This window comes from Mus musculus, chromosome 17 (assembly GCF_000001635.26).
Source record: "Mus musculus strain C57BL/6J chromosome 17, GRCm38.p6 C57BL/6J".
Classification (NCBI taxonomy): Eukaryota; Metazoa; Chordata; class Mammalia; order Rodentia; family Muridae; genus Mus; species Mus musculus.
The window spans coordinates 56,079,599-56,102,964 of NC_000083.6; the positions used below are offsets into that span (position 1 = coordinate 56,079,599).

At 50.4% G+C, this 23,366-nt stretch overlaps 2 protein-coding genes and 1 non-coding gene across 21 annotated transcripts in view; 1 reads left to right on the forward strand and 2 right to left on the reverse strand.

Annotated features, from left to right (window-relative positions):
• Positions 1–21,007, forward strand: Hdgfl2 (HDGF like 2). 9 transcript variants are annotated; one of them, XM_006523710.4, is made up of 16 exons: positions 1–228; positions 2,502–2,578; positions 2,679–2,817; positions 13,924–14,124; positions 16,419–16,532; positions 16,607–16,678; positions 17,250–17,418; positions 17,490–17,565; positions 17,637–17,928; positions 18,284–18,387; positions 18,886–18,959; positions 19,085–19,155; positions 19,376–19,477; positions 19,579–19,789; positions 20,261–20,387; positions 20,750–21,007. In XM_006523710.4, the coding sequence occupies exons 1-16, from the start codon at positions 157–159 to the stop codon at positions 20,853–20,855; spliced, it is 2,007 nt and encodes a 668-aa protein (XP_006523773.1). In that variant the 5' UTR covers positions 1–156; the 3' UTR covers positions 20,856–21,007. The 9 variants fall into 9 exon arrangements, with proteins under 9 accessions (XP_006523773.1, NP_001291713.1, NP_001317982.1 ...); NM_001304784.2 differs by having other exon boundaries at positions 33–228; positions 17,223–17,418; positions 20,747–21,007; NM_001331053.1 differs by having other exon boundaries at positions 33–228; positions 17,223–17,418.
• On the reverse strand, positions 12,403–12,474 carry n-TEctc4. Its single transcript has one exon. It is a non-coding gene; the product is annotated as a tRNA-Glu (tRNA).
• Positions 20,989–23,366, reverse strand: part of Plin4 (perilipin 4) — a 9,362-nt gene continuing 6,984 nt past the window's right edge. For 5 of the 11 annotated variants that reach the window (XM_011246549.3, XM_006524705.4, XM_011246548.3 and 2 more), the window contains one exon: positions 20,989–22,897. In XM_011246549.3, coding sequence (XP_011244851.1) covers positions 22,409–22,897 — 489 coding nt within the window. In that variant the 3' untranslated portion in view covers positions 20,989–22,408. Of the gene's footprint in view, positions 23,289–23,366 lie in introns of all 11 variants that reach the window. The other 6 variants (XM_011246547.3, NM_020568.4, NM_001372234.1 and 3 more) reach the window with 3 other exon arrangements.

A 23,366-nucleotide genomic window follows, 5' to 3' on the forward strand; every position in this document is an offset into this window, starting at 1 on the left:
GGGAGGGCGGGACTTCCGGTCGTGCTGAACCCAATAAGTAGACGCCGGCCGGCGGCCCGTGCGGACGCCTCCGCCCCTCAGGCGTCCGACTCCCGCCTCTGACTTCGCCTCTCACCGCCGTTGCTGCTTCCCGCGGCCTGGGCCTCCGCCGACAGCATGCCGCACGCCTTCAAGCCCGGGGACTTGGTGTTTGCCAAGATGAAGGGCTACCCGCACTGGCCGGCCCGGGTGAGGCCGCGCGTGGAGTGGACGGGCCCGGCGGAGTTGGCGGCCCCGAGCAGAGGGGCCGCGGGCGGGCGGGCGGGCGGGCGCGCGCGGGGAGGCTGGAATGGAGGCTGAGGAGAGGTTGGGGCTGCTGGCTCAGGTGACTGCACTGTGGTTTTCTGGAGTTGAGGAATCTCCTTCCTCCGGGACCACAGTGCCTGGGGTCTGGTGCGTCTTCGGGGAGGTCCCTGGTCTGAGGGACTTGTGTTCCGCTGTTCCGGATCCTGGCTCTGACCCGTGGTCCTTTGGAATTGAGGTGTGGCAATGTTTTGGTCTGAGTAACCTGCATGGTGAGGTCCTGAGTCTCAGAGACCCACAGTCCTGCAGAGAACGGCCGTGGTGCTAGCCTTGACCTCCTCCGGAACCTGTGTCACTTGGTTTGGTGTCCAGGGCCTGAGAGACCAATGTACCAGAGGTCAGAAATGCGTTTAGGGGATCCCAGGGTCGTGGAGCCTGAGGGATGTAGTGGGGCTCAAAGGGTACATGGGCACGTTGGGATTGGAGTGGAAGGGTCAAATGATGGGAAGAGTCTCTTCCAGAGAGGCTGCGCGTGATGGATGGGGGAGCGGGATACAGCGGAAGGAAAGGGACCTTATCTCTATGACCTAAATGAGGGCAAGGGTTGGAAGAAAGCTTTTCTGGGGACCTGGAGTCCGGCCCTTAAAGGGATTCAGTGGGCTGTATGTAGCTTACCTGAGAACAGGCAGCTTCAAGCTGGAGGTAGGAGGCTTTGAGGTTTCCTGTTTGAGAAAGCTGGAGTCAAGCAGTGTAGATTTTTAGAGCCTGGGTGCGCAGGTGGTAGAATTCTGGCCCTGGCAAAAATTGGCACATACACGGAGACCCAAAGGCTTCTGCTGCCCCCAGGACTTGGGACAGAGATCACTCCAGGGCTGAAGTTAGCTGCATCCATGTGTCAGGACTGAAGGAATTTTTGTTGTGCAGATGGTGGCTAGCGTTGCAAGTCCTGGTGCACATGTTCAGTTGCATAGAAACAGAGTTTTGTTGCCTCTAGGTCTTAGTACAGAGGCTAGATTGGCTGTGTCTGCATGGGGGTGGGAATGGAAGACCATACGGCAGGGAGTTACCATGGGGATGCCAAAGAGCAAGCTCAACAGGAACCAGCCCAGGAGGTAACTCCTAGAGGTCAGGACCAGAGGGCCCCATAAGTTCCTGAGGTGTGGGACCGTTGGGAGAAGCAGCCTGGCAGGGCTCGGCAGGGCAGGTTTGAGGATGCTTCTGCATCTGGTATCCTGCATCCAGCCACCAGGGACCAGAGTTTGAGGAGCAGGCTAGGGAGGATCCAGCCATCCCCCGGCGTTGATGAGGTGGGTGGCTAAACACTGGGAAATCCCACTGTGAGTGGGGTGACTGGGGAGCAAAACTTTACATTGGCCACTGCCCTCACTAGTCTACCTCTGCTCTCTATGAAGCTCTTGTCCCTTCCCCCTTCCCAGCCTTCTCCAGCACTGAGAGAACAGTTCCAAGCACCTGATTGGAGGGGAAGGGGCTACTAGCATCCTGTGGGAAGGTGACTGACAGCTGCTGGAACCCATGGGCTTTCACAAAGAGGGTGGGACTTCCGGGTTGCTCTGGGCCTGGCTCCTTCAGCACTCCACCTCATTCCCCCAAATCTCCATCCCTGTTGCTGCCAGATTTACCTCTGGGACAAGAACAGACTGGGCCTTTTTTCCAGGAGGGGCAGTCATTGGCTAGTCCCGGGAGTGGGGAGAAGCTGAACCTAGGCCCACCCCAGGGGCTTCAGGGGACTATACTGGACCTGGCTCGGCCTAAGTACCTGTATGGGGGCCCAGCTTTCTTCTTGGTGGAAAGATAATCACTGTGGGTAGCAGACAGGTTAGTAGGATGCACATAAGTGTGCAGGTTTCATAGCCAGGCATGGTTGTACTTACCTTCAATCCCAATCCCCATTGCTGAGGAGACAGAGACAAGTACCAGGCCACCTTTGTCTACATAGTTTGAGGACAGCCAGGCTACATAGTGAGACTGTCTAAAAGGAAAAACATTAATTCCAAATTAAGGGGCTAAGGAGATAATGTATAGCTTAGTGGACCTGAGTTCAGATCTCTAGACTTGTGTTTGGAAGGTGCTGTGTCTTCCCATGGTGTGCCTCCCCCCACCCCAAACCCCCCTAAGTAACTGGATGGTAACTGGGTCTGGATAAAGCTGCCTCTTGGCCTACACCTGAAGCCCTCTGACCAGCCTGCCTCACACTACAGATTGATGACATTGCTGATGGTGCCGTGAAGCCCCCACCCAACAAATACCCCATCTTCTTCTTTGGAACGCATGAAACGTAAGTGTCCCCTCCAGGTTTTCAGTGTTCACCCACAGACTGGCTTTTTTCCCAGGGTGACCTGGCTCACCTGGAACTGGCCTATGGTTCTTACCTCCAGGGCCTTCCTGGGACCCAAGGACCTGTTCCCCTATGATAAGTGCAAGGACAAGTACGGAAAGCCCAACAAGAGGAAAGGCTTCAATGAGGGGCTCTGGGAGATCCAGAACAACCCCCATGCCAGCTACAGTGCGCCTCCGGTGAGTGCCTGGGAACAAGTGGGCAGTGGAGCATCTATAGGCTCCCAGGAGCAGGGGCTTCCTCAGAAACTTCCAGGATGGTTTCTCAGTACTGTAGATCGGATCTTTCTTTGGGGTGTATTGCTGGGCTTTACAGAATGCTTAGCAGAGTCGTAGGTCTGCTTACTCCACTCCAGGGACACCCCAGGTCATTTTACCACATGTGTGTATAGATATCACCCAGTGCCCACTAGGTGGGGACCACCATCTAAAGATGAGCCTGGATTCTGAACAGGGTGTTGCAAGTCTGGAAGATGCCTCTCAAAAGTGAAAGGCTTGCTATACTAGCACCCTCCTCTGTCTGGGACTCTCAGCTGAGGATTGGGTATAGTAAGCAGTTGTTTGTGAATGTGAGAACTCCTGGTCAGAGAGAAGAAATAATGCCAAGAGCCTGTCTGGAAATTTCTGGGGAGAGAAGAAATTTAGAAAAGTTGAAGAGAGGGGCTGGTGAGACTCAGCAGATGCTTGCCCTCCATTCCTGATGACGTGAACACCTTCCCCAGTACTCACATGGTGGGAAGGGAGCTGTCTCCTGTATGTTACTCTCTGGCCTCCCTCCACACACGCCCACACTAAACAAATATAATTTCTAAAGTTTAAAATTAGAAAGTGAAATCAATAGAAAACCACTGTGGAAGGCTGGAGAGAGCTGCCTATGTGGATATTCTAGAGTGAGATGAGAGTGGAGGGTATAAGGCTGGGTAGGGTCCTTCGCTCTGTTTTTACTCCTGCTTTGGGGAGCTAGTGGTGTTTTGTATGGTGTATGCATATCCATATGTATGCGTTTTTTTTTGCAGGCTGGAGGTTGACATCAGTGTCTTCCTTGATCCCTCCCCCACCTTATATATTGAGCCATAGTCTCTCATGAACCCCTAGCTCACTCAATTGTCTGAATTAGCTCAAAGGATACCCTGTTTGTGTCCTGTGCACCTGGGCTCACAAGTGGGCTGCCTGGGCTTCTCTGGGAATGCCAGGAACCTTAATCCTGGTGCTTTTGTGAGTGCAATAGGTGCTTTACTGGGTAAGCTATTGCCTTAGTCCCTGCTCTGGAGGCTTTAATGAGAAATGGCAGAGTAGTGCCAGCTTGGGAGGGATGGTCATCCAGTTGGGAAGTAGCCGAAGGGAGCAATCACAACAAGTCAAAACCTGCTATTGTTTTTTTTTTTTTTTTTTTTTTTTTATTTTTTTATTTATTTATTGTAAGTACACTGTAGCTGTCCTCAGACACTCCAGAAGAGGGAGTCAGATCTCGTTACGGATGGTTGTGAGCCACCATGTGGTTGCTGGGATTTGAACTCCTGACCTTCGGAAGAGCAGTCGGGTGCTCTTACCCACTGAGCCATCTCACCAGCCCAAAACCTGCTATTGTTAAAGAAGGTCACCTGGGTTTGTTGATGGTGAGCAAAGCAGGAGTTCATGAGCATCAGTCCCAACCCTGGCTTTACTGGTAGAAATTGGAGTCTTCTCAGAGATTCTGGTCATGTTTGAATCTTGAAATCTTGAGGTAGTAATGTGCTTCTCTTTCCCTAACTGGCTCGTGCTGGAAGGAGTCTCCTGGGGGAGCAGCAAGTTGTGTTGACACCTGCCAAACAAGAATCAGGCACTGGCCTTGAGTATGCAGTCAGAAATGTTCACACAGCAGGTGTCTCCCAAGCATTTCTGGTTTGGCTGCCTTTGTTGAGAGGCTGGGGGCATGTACTGTATGCCAGTGACAGCTTACTTCTGTCATCTGTACCATGTGTGGAGAGTGGAGTAGCTCTTTGTCTTTGCTGGGCTCTGCTTGGGCAGGGGATCTTGAAGAAGATCCTGTCATGATCTTTGCTGGCACTAGTTTGAACGCTCTCTGGTTACACTTCCTAAGCCTGTTGCCTGCTAGTGAATCATCACTATATTTAATATTTATTGGACAACCATAGCTTGTGGTCACTATGAAGACAAATGCAGCCCTCAAGGAAACAAAACTCAAACATCAAGTGCTGAAGTCAACTAGCCAGCCACATGCCTCTGAGACAGAGTGGCTGGAAGCTCTGAGAGCCTCTAGCTGCCCTGTGATTCCATGACCTAGTGTGCTCTCAGGGGGACATGAGTGTGGAATGTAGATGGGTCTGTCATGCCAGCATTCAGAGATGCTGAGACAGGAGGCTCTCTTGGGTTAGAGTACAGGATCAGCCTGAGCACTACATAGTAATACCTTGAGTCAAACAAATAGAAAAGAGAGGTATAATAATTCCTGGGCCACCCTAGAGTGGTCCCTCCAAGCATTGTCAAAATAGATAATTCTGACAGTGTATACAAAGGCCTTCAGAAGCATGATTTTATGGGAAAACGAGTGTAGTGACAATTCTGGGATTTTTGGCATCTGGTATCTGTTAAAAAAAAAAAACACAGAAATGGTTTTGCCAGCCGCAGATAGTCTCTTCGATTGTGTGATGATTGCAATTCTGGGAACTTTTCAGAGGTTATATATAAATTCTAGGGCTCCAAGAGGTGGAGTTGGTGGCTGTTGGTTGTTGGGGGCGGGGTTGGTTGCGGTTTTTAGTTGTCTTGCTCAGAGAAGAAACAAGAAAGAAAGTAGACTCAGGGATCTCTAGCTATCTCTTCCCCCTCTATCCTTGTTTCTCTCTTGTCTAGTAATGGGATGAAACTGGGGTGTGAGGGGAGGGAAAGGGTGGGAAAAAGAAGAACCCACAAAGTAGAAAAGGCTAGCTACAATTGAGCTGTCTCTTTTTCCTAAAAATTTTAGCTAAATTCTACAAGTCAGACAGGAATACCAGTTTCACATTCAGAAAGAGCATTGTTCTGTGGGGAGCCATCCTGCTGCAGTGCCTTTCTATCTCACTGAAAACCACACAAAGCTTTCTTTTTTTTTTTTAAGATGTGTTCATTTTTATTTTATGTGTATGGGTATTTTGCCTGCATGTATATAAGTGCCCTGTGTGCATGCCTGATGCCTAAGGAGGCCAGAAGAGGCTGTCAGATCCCCTGACACTGGAGTTATCAGGCAGCATGTGAGTGCTGGTTTTGTTTTATTGTTTTTCTCACTTTTCTTTATGGCAAATTTTCCCAAATTTAAGAAGTTCTTTGAGAATATGCCATCAAGCCGGGCGTGGTGGCGCACGCCTTTAATCCCAGCATTCAGGAGGCAGAGGCAGGTGGATTTCTGAGTTGGAGGCTAGCTTGATCTACAGAGTGAGTTCCAGGACAGCCGGGGCTGGCTATACAGAGAAACCCTGTCTCGAAAAACCAAAAAAAAAGAGAGAGAATATGCCATCAACCTTAATCAGAATAGACAGACCTGATTCACCTGTCCTGTGAATGGCCCTGTAGATAGCATATGTTTTAAACTGGTTGTTAATCCTACCTCTGACCTTATCTCAGCCGCATTCATTTGCATGTGCACATGGTTCTTGACACCAATGATGTGTTTGCTCACAGAGCGTTCCATGGGATGTATATAGGTCCACAAACTCACTATCATTGTTCTGTAAGTTGAGGTTTTGCATGCCCATTCCTGGTCCAGTGAGAGCACAGAACAAAGGGGCTGGTCCCCTGACAGTAGTACTGGACTAAGTGCTGGGATTGTGCAAAAACACCCAGTATTCAAAGCTACTCAGTAGTGTCTCCAGCCCCAGCTTTCTGTTGATTCTGAGCTTTGCTAACTCAGCAGAGATCCTGACAGCTGCTTCATGTTAACAGACCAACTAGCCTCTATTGTTTGTTTGTTTGTTTGTTTTTCGAGACCGGGTTTCTCTGTAGCCCTGGCTGTCCTGGAACTCACTTTGTAGACCAGGCTGGCCTCGAACTCAGAAATCTGCCTGTTTTTGCCTCCAGAGTGCTGGGATTAAAGGTGTGTGCCACCACACCCGGCTAGCCTCCATCTTTTTGGGGGAGTTGTTTGTGTGTATGATGTATACACATGCAGAGGAAGCCAGAGCAGAATATGGGTATCTTCCTCTGTGACTCTCCACTGTTGCTGAAACAGGGCTCTCTGCACGAGAAGCTTGTAGTCTTGGCTGGGCTGGCTGCTTGGTAAGCTCTAGGGAGATACCTGTCTTGGTCACAAACCTCACAGTTATGACACTCAGGTCCTCATGATTTCTGAAGAGGAGCTTTTATCCAGAGTCCTCTCTTCAAACCATTTTGGGTGGTTTGGTTTAGTTTGGTTTTGGTTTTGAGACAGGGTCTTATTATGTAGTCCAAACTAACCTCAAATCCACTAGTAGGGGATGGCCTTGAAATTCTGGTCCTCCTGCCTCCACTTTCCAAGGCCTGAGATGACCAGCATGTGTGACCATCATACCACCAGCATTAATCTGTCCTTTCTCACAGCCAAGATGTCAGATGGTCACAGCACGCTTGGGACCATCATGCCGTTTTAGCCCTGCTGTGGTCCTTAGTGGGGAGTCCTTCATTATATGGCTAGCTACCCATCAGACTGTTTGCTTGGGCTCTAAGACCACTCAGACTTAGACTAAGCCACTCAACTGTAGTTGTTTTGTTGGTTGGTTGGTTTGTTTGTTTACATGCATGTTTTTAGTTCCATGCATATGTGCCTTGGTACACTTCTGAAGGTCAGAGAACAACTGTGGAAGTTTATGTTTTTCCACATGTGGGTTCTAGGGATCAAACTCAGCTCAGGCTTGACAGCAAGCACTTTTACCCACTGGGCTCAGTAGTGTTTTTGCAGGTGGGACAGGCTAGTTCTCTGGTAGGGTGGACTTTTTTTTTTAACCAGAAGAGCCCAAGCAGTGCCTTGGCTTGGGTCAAGCTTGTGCCTGTCCTGCCTCAGCCTCCCAAGCATAAGGTTACAAGTGTGAGACTCATAGTCATTCATGGCTGTGAGCTGGTGCCATAAGGGGGTGCAAAGGGGTCCCACTGATCTAGAGAGATGTCTCAGTTGGTAAAATGGTTGTCATGAAGTCAGGAGGACCCAAGGCCAGCACCAACATAAAGCCAGATGTAGTGTTTGCTTGGTCTCTGCACTGGGGAGGCAGAGATAGGGGTCATCTCAATGAGCTCTTAGCACTGTAGCCTTGCCTCAGGAAGGTGACCCACTCCTAAGTGGCAACTGAGCTTCGCCCATTCTAGGCACACCTATTTTTCATCGTTGATGTTCACTTACTTTTTGGTTATGAGTTAAGTAAACACACACATATAAGTTGATATCAGAGGACAATTTACAGTGGTTGGTTCTTTCTACCATGTGGGTCTTGAGGATCATACTTCAGGTGATCAGACTTGGTGGCAAGCACCTTTACCCAATGAGTCCTGTAATATTTTTGTTTTTTAACCATGCACCCCAGGCTGAACTCAACTGGGAACCTCAGTTCAAACCTCAGTGCAACCTCTCCGATGCTGGGATGAGGAACATGAATCCTGGGCTTGGCTTCTGTCTAGAGCTCTTTTTTTTTTCTTCGAGACAGGGTTTCTCTGTGTAGCCCTGGCTGTCCTGGAACTCACTCTGTAGACCAGACTGGCCTCAAACTCAGAAATCCGCCTGCCTCTGCCTCCCAAGTGCTGGGATTAAAGGCGTGTGCCACCATTGCCTGGCTCTGTCTAGAGCTCTCAAGCTAGTTAGCAACACAAGGAGCTGGGTGCAGAAGGCAGACTCCTTATGCTGGGCATTCTTCCCTTCCGACTAGCACCTAAGCCCACAGGCTGCTGGAAAAGAGAAGCCTGATGTAGAGGCACCACCGCTGATGGGGAGTACCATCAAGCCCTAGGTCTCTACCACACCTACATGCTGTTTGCCTCTATGTCCTGCCAGACCCCCAGGGTTAGGGGCAGTGTGTAGTCAGTACTCAGTTATGAGACACCATAACCAAAAGCAACTTGGAGAGGAAAGGTTTTATTCAGCTTACACTTCTGCATCACTGTTTATCATGGAAGGAAGTTGTGTCAGGAACTTAAACAGGGCAGGATCCTGGAGGCAGAAGCTGATGCAGAGGCCGTGTAGTGTGCTTCTTACTGGCTTGCTCAGCCTGCTTTCTTACAAAACCCAGCTACCAGCCCAGGGATGACACCACCCACAGTGGGCTGGGCCCCTCCCACATCAATCACTAACTAAGAAAATACCCTACAGTTAGATCTTATGGAGGCATTTTCTCAATTGAGGCTCACAAAAACAAAAAACTAGCTATCATACTACCCTCCAGGATACACAGCTGAGCTGGACTGTGCAGCTGTGGTCCCTTGTCCAGACTGACACTGAATCTTTAGTTTTGAATTTTTGAAACAAGATCTCATTACTTAGCCCAGGCTGGCCTGAAACTCTCAATTCTGCCCCAGCCTCCTGTGAACTAAGATGACAGTTACATGCCATGAGGCTCAGCTTTGAGGAACAATGCTGTTTGGTGTCCTGTTGTATTGGAGACAGGGTCTTGTGGCACATGCATACTATTGTGCAAGTGTAGAGGTGAGAGGACAGCCTCTGTGTCAGTCCTCCCCTTCTACCTTACTAGAGACATGGTCTCTTGTTCTGTATGGCCAAGCTGTCTGCCAGCTCCCAGAGAGATTCTCCTGTCTCAGTAGGTATGCTTTGATTACAGTTGATCACAATATGTTTTGCTTTCATGTGGGTTCTGAGGGTTTGAACTCCAGTCCTCATACTTGCACAGCAAACACTTCTGCCCAACCCCCAACTCCTGTGACATCTGTCCATTGTCCAGACCTAAAGGCCACAGTGGGCCTGTGCCTACGCTGCAGGTCTCTTGCTGACTTACTGAGTTATATAGCTGATGTAAAACTTCTCTGTGTCCAGATGTCATACACTGTGTCATCCATGAACAACAGTGGTTCTCCATGGTGTGATGTTGCCCTGTTCTTCCATGAAAGCTACTTGGCATTGTCTTCTTGGAAAACAAGAACCATGCTGTCATTTTGGGGGGATGAGAGAAAGGGAGAAAGAACAGAGTCACCTTGGAGAAGGTGATGTATCACAGTCTCCACACAGGCCATCATTTTTCCCTTTTAGTATGTTTGGTTTAGGGTTCACCCTACATAAGTATCACACAGTTCAAAATGGTTCAGGAAGGGCTGTGTCACAACTCTTTGGCCACACCAGCACTGTGAAGACAAATGTTCTCTGATTTTCATTTGGTGGGGTCATTAGCCTGGGCTAGGGTCTGTGCTGAGGACTCAGCCTCTGCTGTCAGTTGGGAAAGATACTGGACTTTATGAAGGAGGTTGTAGAACCCCTGCCAGCCCTGCTGCCTACCCTCTTTGCCTCCCTCCTTTCTTTTCGTTCCATTGCTTTTGAGACAGGATCTCACATATCCCAAGCTAGCCTCAAATTCCCTGTGTAGCTGAAGGTGACTTCAGACTGTTGAGATTCTACTGTCTCTGCCTCCCACATGCTAGGTAACGAATAGGTCTGGCCTGTGTTTCCATGCTTCTGTGTGAGTTTATGTGCCTGGGCTCAGGCACAAGCACCTGGGAGACCTGGACTTCTTATCTCTCTGTTCTGGTTTCCTGATTCCAGCTGCAGCTCATTTCTGTTCTCATCCATGCTCTAGTGATCTGCTCCATAGCTCTTTTTTTTCTCAGCCTCTGCAAGCCCCCATCCCCTGTCCTTTGCCAGGTCCTTAAGATTTACATGTATATCTATGTGCTGTCTGGTTTTATGTCAGCTTGACACAGTAGAGTCATTGGGAAGAGCCTCACATGAAAAGATGTTCCCAACAGATTGGCTTGTGGTCATTCTCTTGATGATTGATATGGGAAGGTCCAGCTCACTGTGGATGATGTCACCCTTTGGCTGGTGGTCCTGGGTACAATAAGAAAGCAAGCTGAGGGCTGGTGAGATGGCTCAGTGGGTAAGAGCACCCAACTGTTCTTCCGAAGGTCCAGAGTTCAAATCCCAGCAACCACATGGTGGCTCACAACCATCCGTAGCAAGATCTGACCCTCTTCTGGTGTGTCTGAAGACAGCTACAGTGTACTTACATACAATAATAAATAAATCTTAAAAAAAAAAAAAAAAAGAAAGAAAGCTGAGCAAACCATGGTTAGCAAGCCAATAAACAGCACCCTTCGATCACCCCTGCATCAGCTCCTGCCTTAAATTCCCGTCCTGACTTCCTAGATGATGAGCTGTAAGCTGAAATAAACCCTTTCCTCTCCAAGTTCATGGTTTTGGTTATGGTTTTTTAACCATAGCAATAGAAGTACTAAGTAAGGCACATTGGTATCAGGAGTGAGGTATTGATGACATTCATGACCATATGTTTTAGGGAGGATTGTGATATTTGAACTTTGGGCTAAGAAATCCATTGAGTATGCAGAGCTCAATTGGCTGTTCTGTAGGTGCCTGGAAGATAAAAATATTGAAAGCAGTGCAGATGATGGAGGCTTGCCTTCTGAAGGTTTAGAGGGGAGTGTTCAGAGTACATTAAGAATTCTTCTATTGGGCTGTTCCACTGAAGTGAAACCTTTGCTTTGTGAGAATAATCAATGTTGGGGCTGAAGAATCAAGTGAGACCAGCATTGCTGAAGCAAAATCTGAGAAGAGATTCTTCAGGGTTAGCACACAGAGGCTGTAGTTCAAAGCATCAACATCAAACTTGCATCTCATGTTGGCAGCCAAACTTAGTTATATGTAAGTCACCGAGGTGGTGCTGGTGTGAAGGCTGAAGAAGTCTTGAAGAGCAGCTGAGGCTTGGCACCAGGAGAGGCCAATGGTGAATGTGCAACATTAGTTGTAGTAGAAGCCCCAAGATTGAAGCCTTAGTACCATGTAGCAGCATGAGAGTCCCTGAAAAGAACCTACAAGAGGCCACTGGTGAAGATGCAGCCCAGTTGCAGAGACCCCAGTATTTTGGAGATGTCAGTGGCATAGGATGACCAAGAACAATAGCAAGTATGGTGGAGTGGGTCTGAGACGACTAGAAGACAAGCTGTGTGTGCTTCAGATGACATAGCTACGCATGCTACTGCCAAGGCCTTTGGAGACCAGAGCTTGAAAGTCTCTGAGTCTTCCCTGAGCTGTGCATGGCTGGACTTAGATTTTGCTTTGATCTGACTGACTGCCCTGCTTCCTTCCTCCTGGAGTAAGAAAGAATGTAACTTTTATCTTATTTTAATTTATTTAACCCCACATTTGAGAGACTTTGGATATTTAGAGAAACTTTGAACTTAGAGATTGAACCTTTTTTTTTTTTTTTTTTTTTTGGTTTTTCGAGACAGGGTTTCTCTGTATTGCCCTGACTGTCCTGGAACTCACTTTGTAGACCAGGCTGGCCTCGAGCTCAGAAATCCGCCTGCCTCTGCCTCCCAAGTGCTGGGATTAAAGGCGTGCGCCACCACGCCCGGCTTGAGATTGAACATTTTTGTTATTTCTTTTTTTTTTTTTTTTTTTTTAAAGATTTATTTATTGATTATATGTAAGTACACTGTAGCTGTCTTCAGACACTCCAGAAGAGGGAGTCAGATCTCGTTACGGATGGTTGTGAGCCACCATGTGGTTGCTGGGATTTGAACTCTGGACCTTCGGAAGAGCAGTCAGGTGTTCTTACCCACTGAGCCATCTCACTAGCCCAGAAGAGAGGCTTCCCTGACCGGGAATCGAACCCAGGCCGCGGCGGTGAGAGCGCCAAATCCTAACCACTAGACCACCAGGGAGCGTCGTTGTTATTTCTTTTTGTTGTTGGATTTGTTTTGTTTTGGGGGGGTTGGGGGGGTTTGTTGGTTTTTTGGCTGGTTTTGGGGGGGTTTGGTTGGTTGGTTGGTTTTTTTGTGGGGAGGGTGTTTCGAGACAGGATGTCTCTGTATAGCACTGGCTGTCCTGGAGATATTTTAGTTTTTTGTTTTAGTTGGTTGGTTTTGGGTTTGGTTTTTTTTTTTTTCTTTTTGTCTGTTTTTTGAAAGTAGAATCTCATATGTAGCAGAGGATGGCCTAGTCGGTCATCAATGGGAGGAGAGGCCCTTAGTCCTGTGAAGGCTCTATGCCCCAGTGTAGGGGAATGCCAGGGCCAAGAAGGGGGTATGACTGTGCTGGGTGAGGTCCACTATTGTCATGGCCTTTTTTTTTTTTTTTTTTTTTTTTTTTTTTTTTGACTAAACTTTATTGAAAAACTGCAGACATTTTGACATATGTTTAAGCTACCTATTTGGGCAGACTTTCACATTTCTCTCCACAACCTGACCATCCCAGCCTTTTCCTTTTGGTGAGAGAACCCTCATTCCCTTGTAACATTTGTAAGCTGCATCTTGCCTACCCTGCTCTTCCTCTGACCTGCCTTTCTGAGGTCCCAGTACAAATCCTTCACTTCACAGGCCTCACAGCAGCTCCTCATATCTCAGTCCTCACTGTCTTTCTGCTCCCTGTGTTTAGGAGCCTTGTGTGATCCTCTTGTTTCTAGGTTCTCAGCTCCTGGATTGGACAGGAGACCAAGTTGTGGTCAATTCATACATAGCTTGTGGTGTGGCTGGACTGTGGCTGCTGCCTGAGCAGGCATTGTGAGGGTGGCAAGTTCAGCAGTGCCCCTGGGGCTGGCTTCTTCTCACAATTGTAGAACAGCTTGAAATAGAGCCAAGCCAGACCTGTTCAGGCAGGCCTGTCTTCCCAGCACAACTTCAAGGCCAGCACAGGCTGTACAGAGTAAATCCCAGGCCAGTCAGGCTTCTTAGTACCCTGTGTAACATAGAAAGTAAAGAGGGCTCCAGGGTTGTAGCTCAGTGGGAGAGTGCTTGCCCAGCATGTCTGAAACCCTGTATTCAGTTCCCAGTAGCACGCACACAAAGCAAAGAAACAAAACCCACAGTTCTTACTACCACTTGCTGTGGTCTACATGCTGCCTGTGCACATGACAGCTCTACCTACCTGCAGCATCTTCATGAGGCCAAAAGCTGTGACCTCCCCCTGGCTCAGATGGAAACTGAGGCACAGAGCCAAAGCATTTGCCCCTACATCTTCCTAACTACATCATCCTACTGTCTCAGTTTCCCAACTCATGAGTGAAGTAGCCAGACCCTGAGCCAGGATTCCCAGCATTACTGTCTGCTTTGTTAACATGGGGCTAGGAAGTCTATCCTGGCCCCTTGGTGACACATCTGTCACCCCAACCCCAGCCGGTGAGCTCCTCTGACAGTGAGGCCCCTGAAGCCGACCTGGGTTGTGGCAGCGACGTGGACAAGGACAAAGAATCCCGGAGGGTCATGACTGTGACAGCTGTGACCACCACAGCCACCAGTGACAGGATGGAGAGCGATTCTGACTCTGACAAGAGCAGTGATCACAGTGGCCTGAAGCGGAAGACACCAGTCTTGAAGGTAGTGTGAAGAGGGTAGCTACTCTTGGTGGCCCCTTGGCATTTCCAGCCCCTTTCGATAGGAATTGTTTTTGTTGTTTGTTTTGAGACAGGGCCTCACTGTGTAATAGCCCAGTCAGGCCTAAAACTTGTAATCTTTCTGCCTTGGCCTCTGGGAGTGCTGAGGTCATGAGTATGCACCACCATGCCTGCCTCAGTACTCATTTTTAACAAGAATTGAGGGGCTAGTGAGATGGCTCAGCAGTTAAGAGCACTGACTGCTCTTCTGAAGGTCCTGAGTTCAAATCCCAGCAACCACATGGTGGCTCACAACCATCCATAATGAGATCTGATGCCTTCTCTGGAGTGTCTGAAGACAGCTACAGTGTACTAACATATAATAAGTAAATAAATCTTTAAAAAAAAGAATTGAGGTAAAATTCAAATACTTTGAGGTTGATTCCTTCAGGGGCTATGACTCTCAGTGACATTTTTAATCTTTATGTGAGTATGAGATTATGTCCACATGTCTGTGTCTATGTTAAAGAGGCCAGAGGTTGACATCAGGCATCTTCCTCGATTGCTTTACATCTTGTATTTTGAGACAAGAGTCTCTCCCTGCCTGCATTTGAGAGCTCACCGGTTTTACTAAGCAGCCAGCAAGCCTGGGGACCCTTTGTCTCTGCTTCCCTGGCTCTGATTACAGATGTGGGTTTGCTTTTTTGTTTGTTTAGTTTTAGTTTTTTGCAGTTCTTATTTTCTACATCTGGGTGTTTTACCTGCACACCAGTTATGTCTGCACACCTCATTTATTCCATGTCTGATACCCAAAGCCAGAGATGGTATCTGATCTCCTGGGACTGAGTTGGTGTTTGTTTTGTTTGTTTGAGACAGGCCTCACTATGTATGCCCTGGTTATCCTGGAACTCACCATGTAGATCAGGCTGGCCTCAAACTTTTATCCCAGCCTCCTCTTCCTCCTTAGTGCTGTGATTAAAGGTGTGTGTAACCACTCCTGGCTTTGCAGTTAATGATGGTTGTGCGCAGCCTGTGCTAGCTGTGAACCAAGCCTGGATCCTCTTGACAGTAGCCAGTGATCTTTTTTTTTTTTTTTAAAGATTTATTTATTTATTTATTATATGTAAGTACACTGTAGCTGTCTTCAGACACACGTCAGATCTTATTACAGATGGTTGTGAGCCACCATGTGGTTGCTGGGAATTGAACTCGGGACCTTTGGAAGAGCAGTCAGTGCTCTTAACCTCTGAGCCATCTCTCCAGCCCCGTAGCCAGTGATCTTAAGTGCTGAGTAATTGCTCAAGCCCCAGCCCCTTTTTAAAATATGTTTTTCATCATGTATATGTATTTGTGACTTGGAGGGTGCATATGAATGCAGGTGCCTGTGGAAACAAGAGGCATCAAGTTCTGTAGAGCTGGAGTTACAAACAGGTGTGAGCTACCCTGTGGGAGCCTGTGTAAGCAACCAGCGCTCTACCATGGAGCTACTGCTCTCACCGTGATGTACGTTTCCATAAGGGTGATGATGGGATACGAGTCCTCGGGCTTACGCAGTCGATGCTTTTGCTGCTGACCCCTATTCTTTTTTTTTTTTTTTCTAATTCTTATGTATGTATGTATGTATGTATGTATGTATGTATTTATTTGTTTGTTATGTGTAAGTACACTGTAGCTGTCTTCAGACGCACCAGAAGAGGTCATCAGATCTCATTACGGGTGGTTGTGAGCCACCATGTGGTTGCTGGGATTTGAACTTCGGACCTTCGGAAGAGCAGTCGGGTGCTCTTACCCACTGAGCCATCTCACCAGCCCCCTGACCCCTATTCTTTACAGACTGTTTGACCATGTCAGTGTGTACTTTTCAACCACAGAAAGCTGCACTGCCTCTTCCATAGTTCCTTCCGTGAGCCTGTCAGTCCTGCTGGAGTCTGCTCTCTCTGTGCCAGTCCTGCTGGCGTCTTCTGTCTGTCTGTCTGCTGTCTATATCTGATTTCTTTTTGATATAGAGCATGTGACATAAAATGGAGCATTCTGAGGTACAGTCCTCACAGTGAAAGTTCCAGCCCCATCAGACACTGTCCTCCCCAACTCCCTAGCACTTGCCCCCAACTTCCCTTCTCTAGTTCTGATCACTCAAAGAATAGGGAGCTCTTCAGAGTGGGACCTACAGCTGTGTGTGCCTTTGTGTATGGCTCACATCGTGACCCTAGAGTTAAGTAGCATCAAGGCTACACAGGATGGTCCCATCTGGAGTGGGGGTTTGTCTAGCTGCTGACCCAGCCTGACCATGACTTCCAGGTGTCAGTCTCTAAACGAGCTAGAAGAGCTTCCAGTGACCTGGATCAGGCCAGTGTGTCCCCATCAGAAGAGGACTCTGAGAGCCCATCTGAGTCGGAGAAGACCAGTGACCAGGTGAACAAACACCAGCCCCCAGGGCAGCCTGGCATGGCAGGCAGCACCCCTGACACTCCTGTCTCTCCACCCAGGATTTTACCCCAGAGAAGAAGACAGCGGCCCGGCCGCCACGGCGAGGTCCTCTGGGAGGACGCAAGAAGAAGGTAAGGGTTCTGTGCCCCAGGTCCTAAGCAGCATGAGGGGCCTTTTATGGCAGTGATGCCTGGGTACCCAGGTATGTGGTGATGCCCCTGTGGCCTGTGGGTCACTGCTGCTCCTACCCCACTACCACAATTGGAAAATCAGGTCCTATCTGCTGAAATGTTGTAGATCGTGTGTACTGTGTGTACACGTTGGGAGTGTGAGGACTTGTGTTTTCAAGGCTGCGTATGCATGTGCAGGTGATTTTGTGCATCTGTGGCCATGTGTGTGATATGGACTGGGAGTGTTGTACTGTGGCTTGTCGTGGGAGAACTGGACATATGAGGAAGAAAGCAGGCCAGGCCTTCTGTGCAGATTTTCAGTGCATACCTGCCGTGGAAAGCCCCTGGTGGGCTTGGCCCTGCCCCTGTCATCAGGAACTACCAGGTGCCCAAGACCCATGTGTCTGCTGTGGATAAGGAGCAGAACTGTATCTCTTGGGGACTGCAGCCACCTCTGCCATCACCCTACCACCCTGTGTGGCTCCTCTTCCATTTTGGGCTCTAGCACCCCACTGGCTATGCCTGTCCCCAGAAGGTGCCATCAGCCTCGGATTCAGACTCCAAAGCCGACTCAGATGGGGCCAAGGAGGAGCCTGTGGTTACAGCACAGCCGTCTCCATCCTCCTCGTCGTCGTCCTCATCATCATCCTCCTCAGACTCAGATGTGTCTGTCAAGAAACCCCCTCGAGGTAGAAAGCCAGGTAAGACCTGAGCCAGCTTTCATATACCCCTGGGAGGCCATGAAGAGAAGGTCACCACTCCTTTTCCACAGCTGAGAAGCCACCCCCAAAACCCCGAGGGCGGAGACCAAAGCCAGAACGACCACCTTCCACCTCCAGCAGTGACAGGTGGGTGTCACCCAGTGATATGGGGGCCGCAGAGTGTGCTGGGATCCCCACTGATAGACTCTCCATCCCAGTGACAGTGACAGTGGTGAAGTAGACCGCATCAGTGAATGGAAGAGACGTGATGAAGAGCGAAGGCGTGAGCTGGAGGCTCGGAGGCGACGGGAGCAGGAGGAAGAGCTCCGGAGACTTCGAGAACAGGAGAGGGAGGAGAAGGAGCGGCGCAAGGAGCGGGCAGAGCGTGGGGGCAGCAGTGGAGAGGAGCTGGAGGACGAGGAGCCTGTGAAGAAGCGTAGCCGAAAGGCTCGAGGCCGAGGCACACCATCCTCCTCTGACTCAGAACCTGAGGGGGAGCTTGGGAAAGAGGTGTGTGGTGCCCCCCTCTTCACCTGAGTCACAAGACACTGACCCTGGGCACCACTCTTTTGAGCACCTACTGGGTACTGGGCCTCATCCTGGGTGTTGGTGATACAATGGAAACACAGGACCCCAGGCCTAGAAAATAGGGATAGCCAGTCGAGGGTCCTTCCAGCATATATATGGCTTGTCTCTCACATGGAGATCTGGACTTCAAAGATCCTCCTAAAGGCCAGGGGAGCCATTGCCCAGATATGCTGGGTGGGGGGCGGGGGCAGAGCCCACAGCTCTGTAGACTAAATGAGGGGAATAGGGGACAAATTTTATCTGAGGCAGCAACCTGTCCTTTGGCTGCTCCCTGTAGGGGAAGAAGTTGGCCAAGAAGTCCCAACTGCCAGGCTCAGAGTCTGCAAGGAAGCCTGGGCAAAAGGAGAAGAGAGGGCGGCCAGATGAGAAGCCACGAGCCAGGTCAGCATCTGTCCTGAGCCCTGGATCTATGAGTTTAGCCTCAGAGCTACACCTATCCAAGGGTTCCTCCGACCCTTGAGCCTGCAGCCGCAGGACTTGCCCTGCCCCTGCCTTACTATGGGAGTCCCTCCTGGGCCACATGTGGCTGTCAGACTAGGAGCTGCTGGCTTATAGTGAGTGGGTAGAGGCCAACAGCAATGTCCAGAATACCAAAAAGCAATCCAGCCGGTATCCACAGCACCCAGAAACTTTAACTCAGCTGCAGGTGGTGCAGTACAGCTCCTGTTTGTTCCCTAAGTATATTCCCAGCTAGTGCTAATTAGAGCTGCCCGTGGTGGGTGTCAGCAGTGTGTCATGGTCGCCACACAGCAGGGGGTGTGATAGGTCAGCCACGTGATCCTCATCTGCACAGAAGCAGAGAGGGCCCCAGGCCCCTGGCCTTACTGTCCTCACCTTGGGCCTCCCAAGATAGCCTGTCTGATGGGAGCCTCTCTATAGGCCTGTGAAGGTGGAGCGGACGCGGAAGCGGTCAGAGGGTCTCTCACTGGAAAGGAAGGGGGAGAAGAAGAAAGGTGAGCACTAGCAATGGTGTTGGGTTGCACGGCTCCGGTGTGAACCTGTGATGGTGAGAGGGGCTGGGCCACCTTATACCTGGGGCCAGAGCCACCCTGCTCGAGCTAGTATCTCTCCTGCCCAGAACCCTCCGTAGAGGAGAGACTGCAAAAGCTGCACAGCGAGATCAAATTTGCACTGAAGGTTGACAACCCAGTAAGACACCTGCTGCAACCCCACACTGTCCTGAAATGGGTGCTTTTCCTCAACCACCTCCTTACTGATTCCTTGGAAGTCTTGGGAAACTGAGGCAGGGTCCCCTGGATGGAGGAGTGGGTTTCATAGTATTTCAGGGATTGCCTTGCAGTCTCCCCTGGGAACAGCAGGCAGCATTCTAGGAGACAGCCTGGGCTGCCTCTCCACTCTTGCCTTGCAGGATGTGAGGAAGTGTCTGAGTGCACTGGAAGAACTGGGGACTCTGCAGGTAACCTCTCAGATTCTTCAGAAGAACACAGATGTGGTAGCAACGCTGAAGAAGGTATAGCATGGGCAAAGCATCTAGGAGATGGTGGTGGTGTCTAAGGGGAGGTCTCGGGGCACAGCCATTTGCCCTTCTAAGCCTGGCCTCCTGGTGGCCAGATTCGCCGGTACAAGGCCAACAAGGATGTGATGGCGAAGGCAGCAGAGGTCTACACCCGGCTCAAGTCACGGGTCCTGGGGCCGAAAGTTGAGGCTCTCCAGAAGGTGAACAAGGCTGGAGCCGAGAAGGAACGGGCCGATAACGAGAAGCTAGAGGAGCAGCCGGGGGAGCAGGCTCCCAGAGAGCTGGCAGAGGATGAGCCCAGCACCGGTGAGGGCTGCCTGCACCAGGCCAGAGGGCAGGGGAACAGTGCCATGTTTGTCCCCAGCAAGCTTGCCAGACCTAACCTCATTCTGGGGCAGCTGGCACAGTGTGTTCAAGCTCTACTAGGTGCTAGAAATGGGGTGCTGGAAGTGTTCTTTGGGCCATAGCACCTATATGCACTTAAACTGCTTGTAAGTTTGACCCCAGCTGAGTGAGGAGGGTTCTTTTTTTTTTTAAAAGATTTATTTATTTATTATATGTAAAGTACACTGTAGCTATCTTCAGACACTCCAGAAGAGGGTGTCAGATCTCGTTACAGATGGTTGTGAGCCACCATGTGGTTGCTGGGATTTGAACTCTGGACCTTCGGAAGAGCAGTCGGGTACTCTTACCAACTGAGCCATCTCACCAGCCCCGGTGAGGAGGGTTCTAATGAAAGGCAAGCTGTGTGTTCATAATGACCCTCTGTCTCCCTAGATCGGTCAGCACCTGTGAATGGTGAGGCCACATCCCAGAAGGGGGAGAACATGGAAGACAGAGCACAGGAAGACGGGCAGGACTCTGAAGATGGCCCCAGGGGTGGCTCCTCAGAAGAGCTGCATGAGTGAGTCCCTGGGACATCAGGTGCATTCCCTGCACGATGGAGCCCTCACCCTGCCCCTACCACATGCTGGGGCCAACCAACACTCTGATCTTGGCCCACATTAGGCCACCCCAGGCTTCCAGCTACTGGTACTCTGGGAAAGAACTCCCTGCTGACTGTCTAGGTCTAGCCCTCCAGTAACCACCATGAGCACTGACCACCAGACTGAGCTACAGTTGGACTGGGGAGGGTCAGGAAGGCCATACAAGGCACAGGTGCCTTTGACAGGAGTGTCACCCTTCCTTGGCTGCCCACCGACCCATTAGCTCCATGGTGACACCAGGCAACCGCATGCTTACCAACCTTCTTTATGCCCCCAGCAGCCCACGCGACAACTCGGACCCAGCCAAGCCTGGAAATGAGCGTCAGGACCATGAGAGGACACGGCTGGCCTCTGAGTCTGCCAATGATGACAATGAGGACAGCTGAGCTCCAGCCACTGTGGCCATGGTGCCATGTCCATCCCCAGCCTCCCAGGGAAGTGCTGCGCTGTTTGTATTTGTGGTCTGGGCTTTTCTGCCTAGTTCTGTGATTTCAATTGACATGAAATGGCTATAAAGAATTTTGTAATGAAAAAGAAACAGCTTTTATTGGCTTAGGTGCTGGCTACCATGAGCAGTATAGGGAGCCAGACCTGATTCAGGGCAGGTCTCATACCCACAGGCTGGCAGAACTCTTAGTGCAGCGAGTAGCCTGTTCTACCAGCTTGAGTGAAGCAGACACTAAGGACAACCCAACAGAAATCCATCACTAGCTGTGCAGGGACCCCCAGGTGGGACCAGCAAAGTGCCTCTGGGGCAGCTCGGCCTCTGGGCTGGAGTGTTGCAGTCCACACCACCCCAACCCCCTCTCACTGTAGCTTTCAGCAGGGGCTTCCCCACTCTTCTGTGTTCCCAGTGGGCTCACGAGTTGGGTACATGCCTCCTGGTTGTATCCACCTGCCTCAATAGCCACCAATAACTTGGCATGATGTAATGAGGCTCATGCCATCTGTTGGAAAGCTTAGCTGCAGGCTCTGAGCCCAGTGTTTGCCAGTGGCTGGGTCTAGTGTCACCCTGATGCTGACATGGCAGAAGGTCAGGGAAAGGCTCCTTGCCGTCTCTATCATGGCATTCCTTGGCCACAGCTGGCCCAGGCCTAAAGCTTGTGGACATTGTTATTTTCCAAGAGATAAAGGGGCTGGAAGATTGGGGTCACTAGTACTGCTGGGGTTCAGGGAGGGCTGGGCTGTGGCCTTGGCCTGGTGGTGAGTCAGTGCCTTGTGCCCCAGCATCTTGTTTGCTTCTATCTTGGGTGCGTAGGGCAAGGGAGAGGAGCCATCAACTGCCCATATCCCCATTCAGTACAGTCTTCAACCCTAGGCTGCAGGCCATGTTCCTGTACAGGCCACAGCTACTCAGCAGTGCTGGGCCTGTCAGATCAACCCTGTTTCCATGCAGTGATATATATATGACTCTCGTTTTCTCAGCAGAGCAGGCCTGAGTCAGGCCTATAGCAGCCTGGAATGTAATTGTGTGGTTTTGTGCAGCATTTCTCCCTAGTAAGTAGCAGAAGCGGCTGTAGGAGCCTACATCAGCATGGCTGTGCATTCTAGTCCCAGGGAACAAGGACATAGTCATTAGCTAAGATCTGTGGTTGTGCTGCCCAGAGTAGGGCCTGGGTTGGAGTGACACCACTCGTAGAGAAGAGCTATGGGCCCTGGAAAGACTGTCAGAGCCCCAAGGATAGAAAGCTGGCCAGTGGGGACGCGTGATGCTTCTTTACTCTGTGTGGGGGTCTGTGTGGCCTGTATCTGAACAGACTTGGTGGCTAGTTTGGAGGGAAGGGATCATTGGTTCTTAGAAATAGCAGGAGCTGTGGCTGGTTTCAAATTCACTTTCCGAGGATCTTCTGCTCCTGTTCAATCCAGAGCTTTGGGGAAGTACAGCCAGCTGTGGTCACAGCATGGTCCCTGGGACCCCACCCACCCAGCCCTCAGGTGCCTACAGCTGGCCACAAGGCATCGAGGTGAAGGGTCCAACCAGCCAGCTGAGTGGAGGGTTCTGCTGCAGCTTCTCAAGCAGCACCTCCAGGCCCTGCCAGGCCTCAACAACACCAGCACTGCTCTGGGCCAGCTGCTCTGTCTGCAGCTCACTACCTGCCTCCGAAGACACAAGGCCATACAGCTTGCAGAGGCTGTGCCGTGCCTGCCCTGCCTGCTGCTGCACCTCTGGCAGGCCCTGCAGGCTGGTTACTAGGCTGCTGTAAGCTGCATGGAGCTGATGGGCGAGGGTGCACAGCCTGTCCTGAGCCACGGAAGCCCGCATCTGCAGAGGTGGAGAAAGGTAAGGAGGGACAGAGCTTTGACTAGGGGCAGTGGGAAGGAAGGCCCATGCCACACCCACCTCATGGCTACCAACAGCCTCCACCATGGTGTTCAAGCTCTGGTCACTGCACAGCTTCCCACATGCAGCCTCCATGGTCATGTCTGTCTGGAAAAAGAACCACAGGACAGGTAGTGGGCCCAGAAGGGGTGGGAACACTCAGTCCTGTACTTGGATCTTGAGTCCATATGTGGTGCAGCCAAAACACAAAGTCCCCATGAGGGCATCTGGAAGGCCAGGTGGTGGTTCCTCTGTCCACTCATCTCCCACCCTACTACTCTTCTCTGCATGTCCACACAGATTCCTTTCTGTCCCCTGACCACTCTTACCATGCTCTTTCCCCAGGAATCTCACCTTGCATCACACCATACCTCTGTCTTTTCCATAGTCCCTGGGTATCTGTTTAGGGTACAGGGGGGCTTTGTGGCCAGGGAGGAGGTGGACAGATGTCAGAGACTCAGAATATTAGGCTTCTGTGTCCATGATACCCAGCATAACTCTGGAGGTGGGTGGAATATTGGGGAAAGAATCCCTGCTAGAGCGGGGTCACCCACACTACCCTTTCCCTTAGGTTCAC

Excerpts from the sequence above, each read along its gene's own strand:
- Hdgfl2 (NM_001304784.2), top strand. The coding sequence starts at position 157 with ATGCCGCACGCCTTCAAGCCCGGGGACTTGGTGTTTGCCAAGATGAAG. Across the intron at positions 2,818-13,923 it reads CCAGCTACAGTGCGCCTCCG|CCGGTGAGCTCCTCTGACAG; the intron begins GTGAGTGCCTGG and ends CCCCAACCCCAG. Across the intron at positions 14,125-16,418 it reads GGAAGACACCAGTCTTGAAG|GTGTCAGTCTCTAAACGAGC; the intron begins GTAGTGTGAAGA and ends CATGACTTCCAG.